Below are 21,659 nucleotides of genomic sequence, written 5' to 3' on the forward strand. Positions count from 1 at the left end.
TCGTAACGCTTTTTATATGTTCATTTATGCTACACAACATTTTTAGGTCAGAACCAAACAGAAAACGATTCAACGGACCACTTAGGTATAGAACCGGTCGAGCAACAGAAAATTTCAATTGGCAAATTGTGGAAGAAAGACTTCGATAAGGCGAACCGTCGTATGAAGCGTGCGTGTCGACGCGCCGTGAAGTCGCAGACCTTCTACTGGCTAATCATCGTACTCGTGTTTCTCAACACCGTCGTGCTGGCCAGCGAGCACTACCAGTGAGCATCTCTCCATATCGTGAAATTGTCAGGTTTAAATCAAAATTAAGAGGAACAATTTGTCTAAGTATTTTACAAAATCCTGTCTGTTTTTTTTTAAAGCTGTCTCGTGATTTTAGACTGTCTAACATTATTTGTTTGCAGACAGCCAACATGGCTCGATCACTTTCAAGAATATGGAAATGCTATGTTCGTAGCACTTTTTACATTGGAGATGTTGGTCAAAATGTACAGTTTAGGTTTACAGGTGAGTTCCTTGTTAGTTTGAGATAATCTAATTGATTTATATGGAAATTACTCTTATTTACAGCAAAGTTACGTGATTATTAGTATTCCGCTACTGGTTATTCCGATTTCATACGCATAATACCTTTTTTCCATAATAATGCGAACCGTAATCTTCCTGTACCATATCAACGATTTCTATTATATTTATTCGCTGGTTAAAACTCGATACGATGATGTTCAGGGATACTTCGTGTCACTATTCAACCGGTTCGATTGCTTCGTGGTGGTGGGCTCCATCAGCGAGATGGTGCTGACTAAGAGCGAGCTGATGCCGCCGCTCGGCGTGTCGGTGCTGCGTTGCGTGCGCTTGCTGCGCGTCTTCAAGGTTACCAAGTATGTGGCCGCGTAATATATCGGGATATATGTAGTTACATATAAGATATTTCTATGAGAGATTTCTTTGTTATTAAAAATAAATATTAAAGCAAATAAACATACGGCATATTCCAACCACAAGACGATAAAAGCCAAAAAAACAATATTTGACATCACATTGAATGCCTGAATAAAATCTACGATACGTATTTATCACAATTTTGCGACAAAAACATGGCGTTTTGAACATCGAAGAAGCTCTTATCGAAACTTTGGAAGTAAAATCAAAGTTGATATAAGTATGTAAGTGAAATAATCTTTTTCTTCCTTCGATTAGAACAGGATATGGACATTTTTATGTTGAATAGTATTGAAGTAATGTCAATATCGTCGACTTGATTAACATAAATGTATATTATAAGTAATGGCTTTACTGTCTATTAGGTACTGGCGTTCGCTGTCTAACTTAGTGGCATCACTGCTCAACTCGATCCAGTCCATCGCGTCCCTACTGCTTCTACTTTTCCTCTTTATCATGATCTTTGCGCTGTTGGGCATGCAGGTAAATATTTTTAGCAAATATCCCATTCAAATTCCAGTCTAAAAGTATCCTTGCTTTGCAAAGTATTTCTTTTTAAATTTAATTTGAAATTATGATAATTTAAAATGATGTATCGATATATTCACTCACAAAGCCTCCATGATACATTATTATCGACATGCATTAGTATAAGCGAATTACGCTCGTGATTATGATTTATTCCAGGTTTTTGGTGGGAAGTTTAACTATGACCCAGTGGAGGAAAAAGATCGGCACAATTTCGATTGTTTCTGGCAAGCGTTGCTTACGGTTTTTCAGGTAATGACAATTTTTAAATTAAAAACAAATAGTTTATTTAATTTATTTAACGCTGTTCAAGGCTTATTTTTTTTAAACCAATTAAAATAGTTTTGATAACCTACCAAAAAATGGTAATTACATAAGCATAGCTCTAAAATGCTATAATTAATTTCCGATGTTTGTAAGCTTACAATTTGATCTAGACGTATTTATCTAACAGTAAATGTGTTTTATCTTATTCTTTTTTATTGCCAGATCTTAACAGGTGAAGACTGGAATGCGGTGATGTACGAAGGAATCAAAGCGTATGGTGGTGTCGGCACCTTTGGTATACTTGCCTGCATCTACTTCATCATACTATTTATTTGCGGAAACTGTATCCTTTTATATATTATATATCTTATTAATATCTATTTACATCGCTAAATTATTCGTAACACAACGTGACCAAGTTTTACTAAAAAAAATAGTTTTCTGAACCGCAAAACAGACATTCTACTGAACGTCTTCTTGGCCATCGCTGTTGACAACTTGGCTGATGCAGAATCATTGACTAACATTGAAAAAGAAGAAGGTGTAAGTAATATTTGTAACAACACCATTTTGTAAATATGAACTTCTACCGTTATTAAACATTTATTACAAGTGCCCTAATATATATTAAATTTGCAATTGAAAAATGTAGCAGGGCGCAGAAGAGAAAGAAGAAGATCCAGGAGAAGTAGAAGGCGCACTTGCAGATACCGATGATGAATATATTCACGACGACGATGCCTACACCACTGATAAGTATGACTTAAAACTGTGAAAAAATTGTTTATATTAAATTAAATTTATAAAACGACAAAATATATAAAAAATATAGTATTAAAATAATGATAGAACTTGAGATTTTTGAAATTAAGTATCTACATATTACGTAACATTGTGATCGCAGCTCTGAAAGGGACTACGAAGAAACTGGATCGGAAGGTGAGCAGCAAGAAGAAATAGAAGTAGATGCAGAAGATGCTGAAATTGATGAGGAAAATGAAGAAAGAATCGAGGAAGAACAGGAAGCGGAAGAAATGGAGAATCATCAAAGAAACCATATAGGTAATACATCCCGTATAATAACTTTAATATTAATATTGTTTATAAGAGATTTTGTTTTAAAGTCGAATTATGTTTATATCGATTTTAATTTAGTATCTAATACTTAAAATAATGTTAATGGTAGTCATCATAGTGTATTGTCAAACAAACTACAAGTAATACTTAAAATGAGGTTTAAGCTTAATTGTAAGCGATTCAAAATTTAAAACAAAATAACGACAACAATCGGTAATTATTTACCCAGTGCGTTATCAAAGGGATAAACAACATAAATACGTGAATTAAACCTAGGAATCGAATCACATAAAAATGTAAGAATCCAAACATATGTTTCTACAAAATGAATACTTCACGAAATTGGCAAGAGAAGCGAGACGTTAATCCAATCGACATAGTGAACACAGAGTTCGAGGACGAGCCGCGCTTGAAACGTAAGCCGACGACGTCCTCGGCGCGGCCGCGGCGCCTGTCGGAGGTCGACATCCGGGACTCGGCCAAGCCGATCCCTGATGCTACCTCCTTCTTCATATTTTCAAAAGACAACAGGTTAGGGACCGCGGGGGAGCGACGCTTTCGATTAGATGTTTACTTATCTGCCTCTTCGTTTTTATTTTTCTTGGCTCTCATGACGACCGTTATGTCTATCTTTATTTTCATAATATTATTCAACATCGGTGTGTCATTAGAGTCAACTCTTTTTAAATATATATATGCCTTTGTCTTAAACAACTTTAATAATTTGAGCTGTTTATGTTTTTTTTTATATGATTAATTTTATTCTCACATTTATTAGATAATCACTTATGTTTATTTAATTGCATATTATTTGATTAAAACTTAGGCGTTTTAATCTCGCAGAAAGGACACACGTAAAACATTTCGGCATGAACACATTAATTTAATTTAAATTGTTAAGGTAAACGGTTAAATTTTAAGGTAAATATAAGTAGTTAGAAAGTTTTATCAGAGGAATATTGTATATTTCTATCTCACAAAGATGGTGGCGAATTAGAAGAGGAGGGAACGCTTGTAACCGCTAGACCACGGCGGATATCTGAACTGAATATGCCAAATCAGACGCCGCCAATACCGAACGCTAGTAGTTTCTTCGTATTCTCACCAACGAACAGGTGATTGGTGATTCGGTACCCGTGTCTCATTGTTATCTTATTGGCGTACTGTTTTCAGCATTAATTGGTTGATATTTACTTTGACATTGATCATTGTTTACGTTTTAATTAAGATAATCCATTCCTTTTTTTGTATAACTTGCACGAGTGCTGTCCTCGAAATTTTCAAAATTATTTAAAATCGTTTTTTTACAATGAGATGGCAGGGTACCTCCAAGTTTCTGATGTTAGCGGCTAGGTTTGTCTGTAGACGTCAGTTAGTGGAGCATGAAAATAGACAGTGAAAAGTTAATTGAAATAGTTTAGACGAAACTTAGCTGTTTAATTATTTATTTTTGAAACATGCCGAAATTCTAGAGCATGATAATTTTATTTTTTTAAAGCTTCCAAGATGTGTTATGTATTCCAAGCATGCGAGTTTTAACAAATGTTTTTTTTTTATAGTATTGCATCTAATTATTTTGCATGATTTAGCCAAATGTGTTATTTCTGATTTAGTTTTAACTAAAATTTTATTATGCGCTGCAAATCTGTGTTTTAGTAAAGATTTTGTCATAAATATTTCAAATATACATAATTGAACTACAAAAGTTATGTTCTGTCATTATTATTTTGCATAATAATAAATGTGTTCAATGTTTATAATATTTTATATGCCAACAATTTTTATCAAGGAATTTTATAAGTTTCACGTCGTATTAGGTTTCGTGTATTCTGCTATAAGATGTCAGCATCTTCGACATTTGGGAATATCATCCTGGTGTGCATCATGCTGTCCTCTGCCATGTTGGCAGCAGAGGATCCTTTAGACGCCGCCCAAAAAGGGTTCAGGAACTGGGTAATGTATTAAGATTTATTAAATTATTTTATCAGGTCATATATTGAAATTATTACTATGATTAAAACGACTTACTACGGGTATGAAATATTAAACTTCGAAATTAAGAAATATCGAATAATTGCATAAATAATATAGTATTTTATTTTAACAATGTAACTTTCTTTGTTTGGGCGTATTTTCACAACTCTAACTTTACAAACTCCAACCATATTTTTCTAGTTACTGAGTCAATTCGACATATTCTTCACTGGCATCTTCACGTTGGAGCTGTTCTTGAAGCTAGTGACATACGGCCTCATTTTGCACGAAGGTGCCTTCCTGCGCTCCGCCTTCAACGTACTCGACATGCTGGTTGTTTGCGTCTCCCTTATCTCTATGAGCTTTAAGTACGACATTTGATTTGACTTTTCTATATTCCTTAGCTTATTACAAAAAATTGAATTTTTTTAGCAAAATAAACATGTGGGCCAATTTTAGGACAATTATAATACTTAATGTTTCATTGGTAATAATTAACCCAATAATTATTTAAATCTAAAAAAACGTCCTAATTTTCTTTTATTTAGACTTAGTGGTATTTTAGGTCTGGGAGTATATCCGTGGTGAAAATATTGCGAGTATTCAGGGTGCTGAGGCCTCTTAGAGCCATCAACAGGGCCAAAGGCCTTAAGGTCAGTAATTGATTTTCAAAAAGAGACATGTCCATTTATCTTCTGATAAAACTAACATTTAAAATGATGAAATAAATGATTATAATATGAAACGTTTATTAAAGATTTAAATTATCATTGTCTTCAATTTTTCCCTGATTATAGCACGTTGTTCAGTGCGTGATCGTTGCAATCAAAACGATTGGAAACATTTTGTTGGTAACGTCCTTGCTTCAATTCATGTTCGCGGTCATGGGAGTGCAAATGTTCAAGGTAGGGGGCACTTCCATCAGTTTTATCTCAAGACAGCACTGTTTACCCCTCGGGCAATACGACTATGCGTGCCACCGGTTGGAGTGATACACGAATCACAGTCTTTACATACCTTTAAATCTATTACACCTTTGGGTATTAAAACAATTTCAAAATTACTTATTTATTTTCTTAGTCTAATTAATTCTATTTCTTCCTCACTACTCATTTCTCATGATTATTTTGTCTTCCTTTCTATATATTCTGATGCTTTGCTTTTTGCTTTATTTTCTTCGTGTGCTGATTTATGTTTTAACTTGAGACGCTTTTTTATTTATTTGTAATTAATATACATACATGTATCTACGACTCACTTTTTTTCTTTTTCTGACATTTCTTCATCTCTTTCTTACTACACAACTATCACTATAAAACACAAATATACACATATCTAGGTCCGAGAAATCGTGACAAAAAATTTACAGCATGACCTTCTTTAGATATTAACTAATATTTAGACTGTTGAATAGAAAACTAATTGTGGTGTTTTTCATACGTCACTAACATAATATAGCATGAGTAGCCACTGCCTTGGACCCAAAGGTGTAGGTATTACATAAAATCCAAATCATTTAGAAGACTAATATGAACCTTCGTTACATAGATAACCCCCCTACCTTGGCGTTTACTTGTCTTCAATCCCCATTTGAAAACGTCTAACAAGATTCGATTGTCTTTAACATTTTATGTAGATTTGAATCAGTTCCCATCATGCTCATGTTAAAATGTCCTATAAAAAAGACTGTTTGCTTTTCCCCTCATGTCCTGATGCTGCCTGGTTACCGGACAATTATGGACATACTTCCCTTGGTAACGTATACACCCACGCAACTAACTCGCACTTTATCCTTCATTGAAATTCTAGTATGTGGTGAAATGTGTGATAGTAGCGATTAAGACAATAGGAAATATAATGTTAGTTACATATTTGTTACAATTTATGTTCGCTGTCGTCGGTGTACAGTTGTTTAAGGTGAGCATATTAAAGCATTTGATATAAAATACTAATGTTTTTTTTGGAAGACGTAAGAGTATCAAATCGAACTGCTAGTTAAAATATCACTTATAACAATGATATAATAATTGCATGTGTATTCAATGCAAATACGAAACAAATGAAACAAATAAAATAAAAAGACTTACATGCTTAAAACATAAGTGCATCATGAGAAATGGGTTATTATAACGCTACAGTAATTGAAATAACAGCTTCGAAGCATGTTAATAAACACCAAATTTAGATTCGAACATAACTTTATCTAATCACGAAGTTTGTTGCAGGGTAAATTTTTTAGGTGTAACGATATTTCTAAAATGACAAAAGATGAGTGTCAGTAAGTAGAATTATCTTAATTTGATGTTTTTGCAATCGATTCCTGATATAAGAATCATATTTCAATCAATGTCTTTTGCAGGGGAACTTATTTAGTATTCGAAAATCGTAATTACGTAGTTAGAGATAGAGAATGGAAACGGAATGACTTTCATTTTGATAATGTTATGAAAGGGATGCTCACCCTCTTCACTGTATCCACTTTTGAAGGATGGCCAGGGTAAGTACGCTTCTACAATAGAATCCCAAAATCGTTTAAAAGTTTTCTAATGTTATAAATTGTTAACAAAATCGTGTTAAGGTTAAGTTAACAACTACATAGATAATATCACCCCTTGAAAATGAAACGATCACCTCCAGATCATTTCAAAAATAAATAATTTATCATTGTAATCAAGAATATATGACAAAAAATATGATCCTTTCAAACCGAAACCTACCAAATCTCAATCCTCGTCAACCTACCTATGTCATTAAAAAAACTCAGTCACCCAGTGTCTATGGGTGACTCAATCTTCCATAATATGAATGTACAATCTCCTTAGATACAAATATCACTATTAATAATGTTATAAAATTTTCTTATCACATATTAATGCAGATTAATGACTTAAATTATTACATTCTTGATGTGAATCTCTTAATAATAATTGGTCATCGTTATACGATTAAGTTTACAAATGTTTAATAATTTTCAGGTTATTGTATGTATCTATAGACTCGAACGCAGAGGATCGTGGTCCTATTACTAACTTCCGTCCAATTGTTGCAGCATATTATATTATTTACATTATTATAATTGCCTTCTTTATGGTGAGCATTTACTTTTAAATAGTGAACTTAATTAAAATTGTTGTAATAATTTCCATCATCTTCTGAAATTGAACATCAATGATCTTCAATTAGATCAATTATATTTTTATATGACTGTTCTATTTCAATTGTTAATACTTCCATTACATTTGCCAAAAGTTAGATTAGTTTTACAGAAAGAAATATATTCCAAAATATGTTAAATACTATAAAATGTATACCCAGTTACATAATACAGTTTGGGACGAAAAGCCTTCTAATTGTCATCTAAATGATACTTCTATGTAAATAATTTTAATCCAATAGATTACATCTCAATCTAGACTTTCCAGTTTCATCGCAACGAACTTTTGAAATTAATATCTTGTATTGTGGACATTTGTTTAGGTAAATATATTCGTCGGTTTCGTCATAGTGACATTCCAAAATGAGGGTGAGCAGGAATACAAGAACTGTGAATTAGATAAGAATCAAAGAAATTGTATAGAATTCGCCTTGAAAGCTAAACCTATTAGAAGGTAAGTCATTGTCTTTAGTTATAAAAAGATATCTTTAAAAAAACAACTCAATTACGGTGGCCAATCTCCATAAAAAACTAGACTGTAATAGAGACAAATATTGAAAACCAATAAAAGCAGAAGAGTGTACTAGAAAGTGCAGAAACAGATACCTCAACTTTCTCTTAGTTCAAATGCACAACAATGCAACACGACCTGAATGAAATACAGGACACTTGACTTTTTTTCTGGTGTGTTGCCCTTGATGTTGCTCTAGAAGCACTCATTAGTTATTGACAGACAAACGATATAATTACTTTTGATTATTTATTGCCTATACATATTAAGATTCCAAAATTAACTTTAAAAGTGAATAAATAAAATAAATTTCCTAAATAATAATTTAGGAAAATTATATGTACCCTTTTTCTAACACAGTGAAGTAGTAAATTTGTATTTATTAATTTATACCTTCATAGATATATACCGAAGCACCGAATCCAGTACAAAGTGTGGTGGTTCGTCACCTCTCAACCATTTGAGTACGCGATCTTCGTCCTCATCATGATAAACACTATCACCCTCGCCATGAAGTACCACAACCAGCCTCACGAGTATAGCAAGGCCCTCGACTTGCTCAACATGATATTCACTGCGGTCTTTGCTCTTGAATTTATCTTCAAATTAGCTGCATTTCGATTCAAGGTTAGATTTTTTTCATATAGCTTTATAATTTATACCAAATATGGATTTTGAAATTGCAAGTTTCATTTAGAATCTTGGTGCTTATCCTATAAAGAAAAAAAAATACTAAGAAATTATGTCTAAAAAAATATACCATTTCAAATTCGAAATCATTCGAAATCAAATTTGAAGATTAATGGTAAAAACTGTATGAAAGGAATACTTAATGGAATAGTAAGCTTCGTAAGTCTAGCAAAACAAGATAAATTTGATAGGTTATATTTTATCAGTACTAGAATATATGTACAGTCGCATACATATTACCATTTTAATGATTGTTTCATGATTATAATTATCTTGTAGAACTATTTCGGAGACGCGTGGAACACGTTCGACTTCATCATCGTTTTAGGTAGCATCATCGACATCGTCGTCTCACAAGTAAACGAACTCAAAAATCAGGTAATGTTCACTTTGCACGCTATACGCAACATAATTTGATATAATTAGTTAACCACTTTCACTTGGTACACTGTTTAAATTAAAATGGTCATCTTTTGTTTATCAGTGAGACTTTTTATTTATAAGAGACTATTTCAAAATTTTAGAACAAACAAATTTGCTTATAAATAGAACAAGAAATATCGTCAAGTCCAAATACTTCAAGAACGATGTTCATAGTAGAAATAAAAATACCCAATGAGAAGTTCAAATTATCTTTGTGCAACGATCATTTTCCTGTCAACGAGAAGAATTTAAATAGTAAAACTATGACAATGCTCTACTTACTAGAGGCTTCGTAGGTTAGATTGATAGATATATTATATGTTGTCAAAACTACCTCCGATATATAGATTTATTCACGATGTTTTATATGGATTTGATAAAATTCTGATACGTCCAAATATTTTCATAACTTCACGTTGCCGTTTCTTTTAAATTTAAGTCTTCTAGGATGACCATTTTAAATTAGACGATGTAGTTACTGTCCCGAGCATGGACGATATAGATGTTGTATTAACAGCAAGCAGCGGCATCCCGTATAGTATATATGTATATGTAGATGATTGAAGCAATCATGTTTATTGCAGGGAAGTGGATTGCCAAAAGCACACGTTGTTAAGGTAAGTGCACGCTTTAGCGATAAACATAAAATTTTAGTCACAAACATTGAATAGAACAATAAACAATACATCATTATACAATACTTTATAGAAAATAAAAATGATAAGTTATATAGAATAGAATTTATATATTCATCAATGACATATATATATGATAATAAAGTTGATAATGATTTGGTTATTATAGATGTTACTAATAAAATAGCTTTAGATGTTGTCCAGCCGATAATTATTATTATTATAAGGTTAGCTTTTGATGTTAAGTATCTGCATATGGGACAGTAACTTGCGAATAGACATTTCAAAGTAAATATAAAATACAGTTCTTAGAAATAGACAAAGGCACTGAGTGCACTTCACAGTTCCACATATTTTTGAGTTAGTTATAGTGTTATATAATATGTAAATTAATATAAACTTCTAATATTTCGATGTTACAAATTGTATATACACTCTAGAGATGAAATATAGTTAGCACTCTTTGATGCCGCAATTTAAAGATTCATCTAGTTTGTATAGTAATAATGAAAGACATTTTTTCCAGAAAATCTTTGGAAGACAGGCATTATTTTTACCATTACGCAATTAAAATATTTTTATGTTTTTTCAAATATTAAGTTCAGACTTAACTTAGACTAGATTACTTTACAAAACAATCGTATAAATTGTAAATGAATTGACATACTTCTTCTGGACACGACGCCGTCTTCAAATCTCTTATGTATCATTTCTCTTGCAACATGTAAATTTCTGATAAATTCTTCAAACTAGTTAAGTATATTAAACACTATAGACGATACACATATTTGAAAGCAGTTATAATATATGCAACATAAAGTTGTTTAAAGTTTCATCCAAAGGTTCAAATTAAAATTAATCTCGCAGGAAAGTTCGATCCCGTCTATAAACTTCTTCCGTTTGTTTCGTGTGATGAGACTCGTCAAGTTGTTGTCTCGTGGAGAAGGCATTCGCACCTTACTCTGGACATTCATCAAATCCTTCCAAGCGCTGCCTTATGTTGCTCTATTGATCTTGATGCTGTTCTTCATTTATGCGGTGGTTGGGATGCAAGTAAGTTTATTAAAAAGTAAACAAGATTCAATCTGATATTTTCTTGATACTATTTTGATGTTGATGATGTTTTAAGTTTAATTTCGACAGACATTTTGCAATTTGTAATTAATTAATGTCTGTTTCAACAATAATATTCGGTGTGAAATTTCTTAGATTTGTTATTTTAATATTTTTTTTCAGGTGTTTGGTAAAATCGCAATAGACGACGATACGCCTATCACACGAAACAACCACTTCCAGACTTTTCCGCAAGCCATATTGGTTTTGTTTCGATCTGCTACTGGTTTGTATCTATCTTTTACTTACTAATTCAATATTCAATCATGCCCAAACAATGGGCAGGCAGTTACGTTGCCTTTTGAAAAATTTAATTCAATTTAAACAATAATAAAACATAACATCACAAGCAATAATTTTGCTTTACCTTTTTTATTGACAGAATATTTCGTGATTTGATCATTCACTTTGGTTATTATTTCGAACGTTTTCGGACAATATTTTAACCTGTATATTTTTTCTCTAAAACTACCAGGTGAAGCTTGGCAAGATATAATGATGGGAGTATCACCAGAGCCTGAAGTGCGCTGTGACCGCAACTATGATGAGGAGGGTGAGGAGGACAGCAGCGGGTCATGTGGCAGCGTGCTCGCCTTTCCCTACTTCATTTCATTTTATGTGCTTTGCTCCTTTCTCGTGAGTATATTGTTCAATATTTTATGTATATACAATTAATTTAAATTGCAAAACAAATTGTATAATTATCTTGCATTTTGTCTTTTCATAAACCAAACAACATAGTCAGTGTATTAATAGTAAATCAGTAATCTTTTTTTGTAGCTGTACTAACCGATATATACAAACAATATATATCTGCACGCTTGAACTACTTCAACCAATTTAATTTTTAGTTGCATATTATAATGACGATTTCGTCTTTATTATTTTTGAAGATTATTAGGAGCAGTTTGTAAGAATTTTAAGCGATTTTCTGAAATACAATACTTTATACTATCCTTTAAACTTTGTGTTTCCAGATTATTAATTTATTCGTCGCTGTCATTATGGATAATTTCGACTATTTAACCAGAGACTGGTCAATATTGGGACCACACCACTTAGATGAATTTATAAGGTATTTAAAAAATCATCAAATGTGAACAACAAAATATTAAATTATATTAATATGGATTTTCTTTTTTTTTTTGTTTGCAGGTTATGGAGTGAATACGACCCTGACGCTAAGGGACGAATAAAACATTTAGATGTAGTCACATTATTAAGAAAAATAAGTCCTCCTTTAGGTAAGTGGCATCACATTATTATTCCACAAAAGATATGAGGAAAAAATACCAATGAAATTGAAATATCTAATGTTGGAGAAATATAAAAAATAAAAGGAATCACTAAAATCAGTCCATAAAAATATTTCGGTAACAGATTCGTATTAAATATATATACACATTTAAATTTACACACGAAAAACCTTCCTTGTTTTATTATCTTAATTCATCAATCACTGAAGTTTAAATATCGAACAATTAATTCATAAAATTGGCTGTCCCATCTGTGAGAATGGTATTAAATTTAGAACCAAAACAGAAATATGTATGTCTATAAGTATCAAGAATAAATGTCTTAGACTTGACTGCGACTTTTCTCTTTTCAGGTTTCGGCAAGCTGTGTCCACACCGCGTGGCGTGCAAGCGATTGGTCTCCATGAACATGCCCCTTAATTCAGATGGAACAGTTCTTTTCAACGCCACACTCTTCGCCGTCGTGCGAACATCGCTTAAGATCAAAACTGATGGTTGACACACATTCTAATTATCTTTGCCCTATTTAGAAATTTAAAAAAATCTCAAGAATCTCTTTCTTCAAGATATTTTTTTTTTAATTATGTTTAATTTTTAATGTTGTTTTTTTTTCGATAGTTATTTTGGCAATGACTGTCTCTATAATTTTCTATTATCTTTGCGTAATTTTCTTTAAGAATAAATTATAATTTAGGATGTTGTATCCAATTATTCAAAAATCGGAAATCTTGTAAAAAAAACCTTTTAACATTACATACGTTCTAAACAGGCAATATAGATGACTGCAACACGGAACTTCGGGCGGTTATCAAGAAAATCTGGAAGCGAACCTCTCCCAAGCTTCTCGACCAGGTAGTGCCACCACCTGGAGACCCTAACGAGATCACCGTAGGAAAGTTCTACGCCACCTTCCTCATACAGGACTACTTCAGAAGGTAGGAGATGTTACTAAAATAGTAAAAAGTATTTGGAGATATTGAAATGATATTTATATATTAATACGCGAAAACTTTTTAACATCTTTATATTGGAACTGTTGAAGGTTTTTGTTTTGTTACTCAGAGCTGACCAATTTTTATATTAAAAAATGTAGATGAATATAGTGTATCAAATGCTACGAATACCAATCCGATGAAAGTTTACATAATTATGAAAAGCTAAAGAACTTCTGAAAAATCACAAACTACTACAATAATAGTTATATCGTTTAATCGGATTCCTTGTAATATAAACTATATTTTATGTTATTTTTATATTAACCATAATTATTTACTTATATTAAGTTCGGTTTAACACTGACACGCTATTTTTGTTCCATAGGAATCACGCGTAAGTAACGCATCTAAGGAAAAGTATGTTGTTTAGGAGAGAGAATGTATCCCTTAGTGTTTTACTTGAAAATATCAAATATAGATAATATTGAAAGTTTTTATATTATATGCAAAGTACAGCAGGAGTCAGTATAGTAGTTTTCGGTCCCGCATGGTCCTACGAAGACAATAATATACCATGATATTAAACGGTTTGACGAACTTTTCCAAATACCCACATCACAATCTAATCATGTTACGACATAAGCATGCCATTTACACACATTTACAAACAAACGAACCACATAATTGTTTTACCCAACCTCGAACTCTTTTTCAATGTTGTGTTTTTGTGTTTTTTTTTTTTTAAACATGAAGAGAGGTACCAGAACTGAATTTTCCATGACACTTGTACATTTCTAGCCTTACTGTATTAGAATTACAGAATTTGGAAGTAGATCTTTGATGAATTAGATGTGTATTGGTATACGAAAACGAAAATTCTAAATAAATTTAGTCTAGATAAGAATTTAGCTGCACTAGCTGGAAAAATATTATTAGTTAAATGTTAACCGTGGCCTGAGTCTGAACTTGTGACATTATCGGCATTATATCAAGCTAGGTATCTCAGGTAAAGCTAGTTCAATAGAATTTAGTATACATTTTGTCCAAGTAATATCTACCATTGCTCATCTGCTAATGTTCATAACGCATTATGTCACAAGTACCGACCTAGAATGATGGCACAATTTCAATTGAATATCCTTAATAAAGGTTCAAAAAGCGTAAGGAGCAAGAGATGAGACAAAGCGACGAACAGAGTCACCAAATGACATTGCAAGCTGGCTTGAGGACGCTGCATGAAGCTGGACCGGAACTAAAGCGAGCTATATCGGGCACTCTAGATGAAATTGTTGCTGATAATGATATTCCCATGCATAGGGTAAGTGTTTTTAATGAGTGTTCTGGAAATTACGTAGCTGAATTGCTTGTGCTTTTTTATTGTTAACAATTTCTTCTCATTTAATCCGAACTTAATTTACTACTCAAATATTTGCCCGTCATTTTTATTATTTAACAATTTCCTACATTCTAAAATATTGTAAAATGCTGTTTCTCAAATTGTCCAAAATTGCAGAGAAACCATTCGTTATTTGGGGGAGTGTGGTCAAGTATACGCAGACATGGTCCTAACCGGCAGTTTCATAGACACAGGAAACATGGAGAAGCACCTCCTGGTACGCAAATTAAATCGTTGTGTTAAAGTTTTAGAAACATATTGATACTTAAAACCACGTGTCTTCATTTCAGTAGAAGGAGTAGGTAACCATTTGAGTTCGATGATGCAGCGTGAATACGGAATGGCTGCAGTGCCACTGGCACCCAACTTGTAAGTACATTCTTAATTCAAATTTAAAAGATTGGTTCTATACTAAATATTTTATTTATATTATAGAGCTAACGGACAACCGAAAGAACAAATACCTTTGAGACCTCTTATATTCAACGGCGAGTCGGAGAAGATTTACCAGGTGCTCGAGTGAGTATAAACTTAAGCTATCTTGTCACGGCAGCCATCATAATTTAGTGTAATAATTCATTAATAAAAATCGACGTACTTAATAGTGAATAAACGTTTCGCTTATCACATTGCAGAGCGACAACAAACGATCTAAAGAACGCTATTTACAAAGGTAGCTAAACGTGTGATTGAGTGATTTTAATGAGTTAATTTTGATTTTTGATGATTTTGAATCCCTTCGTCACCGACTAACTAATTCCCAGCGTGTCACTAACACTAACATCTGTTCTCCATCCACGCCGCCGGATCGCGTCGACGCGTAGCAATCAAAAGTCGAACTACCCAGAGATGCTCGGACAGATAGGTCTCGCGTTCGGATGCGTCAACTACCTCTCGACGCCGGAGACGTCCGGAGCAAAGTCGACCTCGCCGTCGAGGCAGAAGATCCACCCGGAGGGGGAGGGCAAGCTCACCCTGCCCCGCAAGGCGTCCCCCGAGGACCGAACGCCGTCGCCCGGCGAGACCATAGCGCCGAAGATCTCGCTGCTGCTGGCGCGCGAGTGCACGCCGGCGGAGTCGCGGCCGATGACGCTGTACGGGTACAACGCGGCGGCGCGCCTGCCCTTCGCGTTCTCGCACGCGCGCGCGCGCCGCAGCCTGCGCGCCGCGCCCGCGCCCGCGCCGCCAGGTCGGATGGTGCGCAGCGCCTCCTCGGGCGCGCGCGCCCCGCTTGTAGCCCCGCCGCACCCAGGTCCGCACGACGCATGCGGGAAGCTTCCTTCACGGAGCCGACACGAGTTTGACGAATAAAGATAAATTCTTGTGTTTTCCGGTAGATCGAGTTTAGATCGATGCGAATGTATGAAAATGAAGGAAGCTTTCTCATCGGTATGACGAGCATCATGCACTGAATAATAAACTTTGACGCTTTTCAGACGAAAGTGGAAACGAAGTCGCTAAATGGTATAGATACACTATTTGTATTGCGAGACGAAACCGTCTTCACGATGTTGATTGTTCGTAAACGTCATTGCATCTTTGAATTACACCTTTACACCGACCGAGCACAATTTAATTTATAACGACACCACAAGTATCACGACTTTGAACCGATAAATTAAAATGAATAAAAATCAGTTAAACAAAATGGACGGCATTTGTATAAATTATTTAATTGTAATGGCATGAAAACTAACACATCATTTGAACGGCTGAATAGTGTTGCATTTAGTATAGTTGAAAAACAATAGAAGCTTTTAGATGACATTAAAAGACTAACAGAATATTGAACGCATTCATTAAAACTTGCACGATCTGTAAGAAATCATAAATTTTCACGAGGGCTAAGTGATGATTAGTTTGTTGAAATAAAAGTAGATAACGCAACCGCTTCAGAATTACAAAAAAACATCAAGCTAGCTTTAAGAGTTTTAATTTTAGCAATTAGAAATACGATATACAAAGTCACTGTAAATAATTTAAATGAAATAGTTGTAGAAAACAGACCGTTAGAGATATTAAAAATCCATTACGGTAATAAAATTTAATACATAAATAACTTTATCACTAGTTATCCATCAAAAATTATAATGTAAAGATTGTTTTCGTAGTTAAACATTTTAGAATTCTCCCCAAAGAGTAAAGAACAGACAGAAATTGAAGTAATATGCAAAAGATATTATGGATATGAAATCAATCTCTAATTATAATGAACGTAATCCAGGAGGCGATAGTTCCGGACGCGGCGTGGTATCACTTCCCGGAAGCCCTCGGAACAGCTCATCAGTGCCCGTTGTTGGTTCCGCGGAGAGCCTGGTCACGAGGGTAAGACTGATAAGAATAAAAAACAAAGTAGAGCACGTAAATGTTCCGCTGCTGAATCAAGGGCTCGCCACATCTGTTTATGGCTATACATAGTTTGATGTGAACTTCACGTGATCTTTGCAGATTTCCTCTTGTTCACCTTCATCGAATACCATATGAATTATTACAAAACACAAATAAGGCAAGTGAAATCCTAGTAGTGCTTGCCCAAATTAAAATCCATAATATTCAGTTGACATTCACGTGTTCTAGTTAAAGAGCCATCTCTGACCTGAGCATCCAAAATTAATAATGACTATATTTGTATCAGGTACTGGCCGAACAAGGCTTAGGCGTTTACTGTGATCCAGAATTCGTAAGAAATACTTCAAGAGAAATGCAGGAGGCACTTGATATGACCCAAGAACAAATGGACAGGTAATAAACGAAAACTTATATTAGTTACTTATTGGTAGGGTTTTGTACAAGTATATCTGGGTTAATGACACACGCTCATTATATATTATACCAGCAAAGAGCAATAATAAATACTTGTTATGTTTTCGATTGAAAAGTTAGTCAGTATAACCAGCACAAGGGATATAACATCTCAGATCCAAATGTTAGTGACGCTAATGTAAGAAATGGTAATTATTTCATTCAATGCCTATATATTAGGGCAGTGGTGACACGTTAACCAGTCTGCCTACCTATTCGAAATAAAAAGCTAGTTCAATTTATCGCAATCGTACTAATAACCTTCTAACAATCAACAGAGCGGCGCACCAACTAATGATACAAGAGAGAAATATAAAACAAGTTCAGAACCAACAAGCCCAAGTGGTAAGCATCACATAATAATACTAAGGTTAATTTCACCACCGATTCATAAGCCAAATTTAAAGATTTGATCCACAAAAAAAATGCCCAATATTGTGATTCGATACTTTATTCAAATCAGAAAATTACATTATGGTGAAATCAACTTTAAATCGGTAGTAGAATACATATGCGATGTGAAGAAAGGGTATAATGAATTTATAGGGTAACTTTTGGGGTGTTGTAGGGCGAGATCCTAGCCCGTCAGTACCATCCCTACCACCAGCCAGCCATGCCGCCGCCGACCAAGCGGTTATAGCACCAACACAAAATGGCGTCAAGAATGGCGTCGACAAATGTCATCCTCAGCATAGACGAAAACGAAAACGCAAGCCGGTGCTTGTTTAGACAATTTAAAAACATACCTTGCGTTGTTAATTTTACACTTTAAACAAAAAAATATGCTCAATTGTTTCTCATATACCTTCGTATCATAGACCTTAGCCTTTTTGGCAATTTAAGTAGATACTTGAACAGAAGGATCAAATACTAGGTACTACAGTAAATACTGAATTTCTTGAATTGTGACTAACACAGTTAAAAGTGAGATTTGTAGTTCAGTAGGTATTTTATAGTAATAGATAATAAGAGCCTGGTGTAATATTAGTCTAAGATTATTGGGTATTACTCTTTTTACCGTGATCATTATAATTATAGCTTACGGCTTAAATAAAATATTCGCTGGATTTAATAGTTGGTACTGACACTGAGGACAATTTAGAACAATATTAACATTGTTCAGAAAATTTAGAATGAGTATTTAAACAAATAAATAAAAAGCAGGTATAATAAATGTTAAAATACTTTTTTTTTCATAACCAACTGTATGAAAAATTATTATCGATTGACGCATGAACTAAATCGAAACTACAAATACTTCAGATATATATCCGAAGATTTCGCTCTACATTCGTCGAGCATAGTGCAAATTCAGATTATAAAACAATAGGAGCCTGCGACAACGTTAAGTAAAGCAACAAAAGCGAATACAAAACCGAAACCACATGCAAGTTCCTGGTACAGTAGGGCTATTCTGTAACAAGAAACTCGAATCTCGCCACATAACATCACTGTAAGTCAGTTGCCAATATTTTACGAGTGAGATACGAAGTAAATTCTTACAGAATCGCACTGCTGTTTGTAGTAATTACGTATTTAATAATACATCACAGCACTTTTGACGTCTCGCACAACACGGAATTATTATCAACATAATTTATATACTAGATAGAGTATCGCACTACAAAAGAACTAAAACAAACGAGCCAACTTTATCTTCGTGTGTGTGACAGATACACTCGCCAAACGTCATGCTACTTTACTCATTACTAGCGTGCGTGTAGTGCGTACTTAGTGCCAACTGTTGGCCGGCATTTTTAAAGACAATCTTGACGTAAATACGACGTATAATCAAATGTTTTCTCTTGTTTTATAATCTGAGATTTCGTGGCGTTTAGTTTTTAGCTGAATCGGAGCTATTTCGTAATTCAATTAAATACTAAAGCAGTCCAAACAAGACAATAGCAGCGTACGAGACGACATCACCGCTACCAAAAATCAAAAGAATAGTAAAACGGCTAGTTAAAAAAATATTATTAAAGTTTGTTCGAGCTTTAAGTTTATTTTAAAATGTATAAAATTGTGTGCAACCAAGACATGAAACAAGTATTAATAACTGTAATTTATTAGTTGATAAGTAGAAAATTGACTTATTGAAATTGTACCGTACAGTGAAAATGGACCCTATTATTTTTTTTCACCTTTGTCTTAAATAACCTCACTTGGAAAAAAAAATTATAACAATTATTTTTCCAAAGTAAATTTTACTAAAAAAAAAAAGAAACAATTATGCATTTTTACTCACGTATCTTTAATGAACCAGATTGACAATATTGCACTTAAAGACTTGACAAACTTTATAACTTAGTAATTCAATTTCGATTAAATTGTTAAAATATTATAAATCAATCCCAAATTAACGGGAATTCAAATTACTTTTAAATTATTCGGTAAGTTTTATATTGTAAAAAATCACATAATACGCCGTGAAAATCAGTTTAAAACAAATAATATAATCAAGTAAAATAAAAGATCATCAACTTTTATACTCAAAGGAATTGAAATACTTTTAACACACATTTTTATCGCACATACCTAATACATTGTATGAACCGTATTTCGTAAAAGACAGTAGAGAAATAAATAATGTTTATTATTTATCATATACATTATAATATAAGATAGCATTTATAACGAAAAGATTTTTCAATGAGGTTACGATACGAGGTATGTTCTTTCAAGAACATTGAACATATTCGAAATATGAATAAATTAAAATCAATATTAAAAAAAAAATCAAAACCAAAAATCGAGATTATTTATTAAAAAAAAATAACATTCTAAACTTTATTCAATCTTCTCAGCAGCTCGGTGAGATTTAAAAAAAAAAAGAAAGGAAAGTTTTGTACAGCAATTCATATATTAGAGATAAGAATTTCCCTAGTAAGTGCCCTTTACTCTCGATGTATATGTAGAATAGTATCTGTGAAACCTTATCCATTCAACCATAAACCACATTCCTCTAGGATTAAGAAATAAAAACAAAGTATGTAAAACTGAATAAAATAACTCAAAGTTTTACTCAACTTTTTTAATCTGTGGTAAAGATTTTTAATAATATTATTAAGATCCCACAACTATGTGGAGACTAAAAGTTTTCATTAATCTCTTGTGCAAAAAAAAGGAAAATGTTGTCTATAAATTATTTATTACTGTCTTCTCTTGACTGTTTTCTGTAACTAATTTTCAAACTAATACATCACCTTATTACAAATAACTGCAAGGAAAAAAATTATAAAAAAAAATATTACTCCAAAAAATCACATAAAAACAATTGTTATATTATGTAAGTAAAATCGAACTTATGTTATTTTAAAAGTGCCAATATTCTTTTATCTTGATTTATATGAAATTGTACTTGTTTTTAAATGCACAATATTTGGAGATTTTTTTTGTATCTCCTATTCAATTTATAAATGCCTAGTAATTTTCTATGCTGTCTTCTATAATGTTATTGACTCTATGTTAAACTTGTTAAAATCATGAAATTTTAAACATGTGTTGATTATCTGTTCCTACTAAAGTTTTTTTTTTTTTTAATTATTGGTATATTACTATATTTATGCTTTATAAACAACTCTTTTAAAAAAATTGTCTTCATTACAATGTTTGGATTAAAATGTAAATAATGTACAAATTATGAAATCTGTATTGAAATTTTGGTCTTTTTAAGTATTTTTTTTATATTCTAGCTTTGTGGCTAGTTATAATGGGATTTTGATTGTACATAATTATGTAAATAAAAAAAATGTAATTAAATATATTTAAACAATCATTAATTGAAATTAAAACATTATTAATTATCTATATTTATTGTTTAAAAAACATTGTAAAATTGTTTTCATATAATTAAACCTGAAAAAGTAAAATGTAGTTTCTTTTTATTTCTATAAAGTCCTAAGTATTTTAATTTGTTTTACTTGATTTGATCTTTTGTAATTGAAGGAGAA

The 21,659-nt window shown here is 32.8% G+C and overlaps 1 protein-coding gene across 7 annotated transcripts in view; it reads left to right on the forward strand.

Annotated features, from left to right (window-relative positions):
• LOC125073659 (muscle calcium channel subunit alpha-1) overlaps positions 1–20,646 on the forward strand; it is a 98,939-nt gene extending 78,293 nt beyond the window's left edge. The window contains exons 11-48 of one of the 7 annotated variants that reach the window (XM_047684585.1): positions 47–266; positions 411–513; positions 736–887; positions 1,314–1,431; positions 1,636–1,728; positions 1,966–2,086; positions 2,201–2,286; positions 2,396–2,499; positions 2,648–2,805; positions 3,201–3,351; positions 4,638–4,773; positions 4,996–5,162; positions 5,360–5,447; positions 5,592–5,699; positions 7,020–7,072; positions 7,154–7,291; positions 7,770–7,884; positions 8,272–8,402; positions 8,861–9,086; positions 9,429–9,527; positions 10,157–10,189; positions 11,075–11,260; positions 11,444–11,546; positions 11,796–11,956; positions 12,298–12,395; positions 12,476–12,564; positions 12,930–13,070; positions 13,346–13,511; positions 13,897–13,905; positions 14,661–14,829; positions 15,025–15,124; positions 15,198–15,276; positions 15,343–15,426; positions 15,543–15,580; positions 17,132–17,232; positions 17,543–17,649; positions 17,988–18,054; positions 18,256–20,646. In XM_047684585.1, coding sequence (XP_047540541.1) covers positions 47–266; positions 411–513; positions 736–887; positions 1,314–1,431; positions 1,636–1,728; positions 1,966–2,086; positions 2,201–2,286; positions 2,396–2,499; positions 2,648–2,805; positions 3,201–3,351; positions 4,638–4,773; positions 4,996–5,162; positions 5,360–5,447; positions 5,592–5,699; positions 7,020–7,072; positions 7,154–7,291; positions 7,770–7,884; positions 8,272–8,402; positions 8,861–9,086; positions 9,429–9,527; positions 10,157–10,189; positions 11,075–11,260; positions 11,444–11,546; positions 11,796–11,956; positions 12,298–12,395; positions 12,476–12,564; positions 12,930–13,070; positions 13,346–13,511; positions 13,897–13,905; positions 14,661–14,829; positions 15,025–15,124; positions 15,198–15,276; positions 15,343–15,426; positions 15,543–15,580; positions 17,132–17,232; positions 17,543–17,649; positions 17,988–18,054; positions 18,256–18,438 — 4,481 coding nt within the window. In that variant the 3' untranslated portion in view covers positions 18,439–20,646. Of the gene's footprint in view, positions 1–46; positions 267–410; positions 514–735; positions 888–1,313; positions 1,432–1,635; positions 1,729–1,965; positions 2,087–2,200; positions 2,287–2,395; positions 2,500–2,647; positions 2,806–3,200; positions 3,352–3,802; positions 3,936–4,637; positions 4,774–4,995; positions 5,163–5,359; positions 5,448–5,591; positions 5,700–6,603; positions 6,712–7,019; positions 7,073–7,153; positions 7,292–7,769; positions 7,885–8,271; positions 8,403–8,860; positions 9,087–9,428; positions 9,528–10,156; positions 10,190–11,074; positions 11,261–11,443; positions 11,547–11,795; positions 11,957–12,297; positions 12,396–12,475; positions 12,565–12,929; positions 13,071–13,345; positions 13,512–13,896; positions 13,906–14,660; positions 14,830–15,024; positions 15,125–15,197; positions 15,277–15,342; positions 15,431–15,542; positions 15,581–15,731; positions 16,160–17,131; positions 17,233–17,542; positions 17,650–17,987; positions 18,055–18,255 lie in introns of those variants that run through there. The other 6 variants (XM_047684582.1, XM_047684586.1, XM_047684581.1 and 3 more) reach the window with 6 other exon arrangements.
• Positions 20,647–21,659: the final 1,013 nt, after the last annotated feature.

This window comes from Vanessa atalanta, chromosome 25 (assembly GCF_905147765.1).
Source record: "Vanessa atalanta chromosome 25, ilVanAtal1.2, whole genome shotgun sequence".
Taxonomy (NCBI): Eukaryota; Metazoa; Arthropoda; class Insecta; order Lepidoptera; family Nymphalidae; genus Vanessa; species Vanessa atalanta.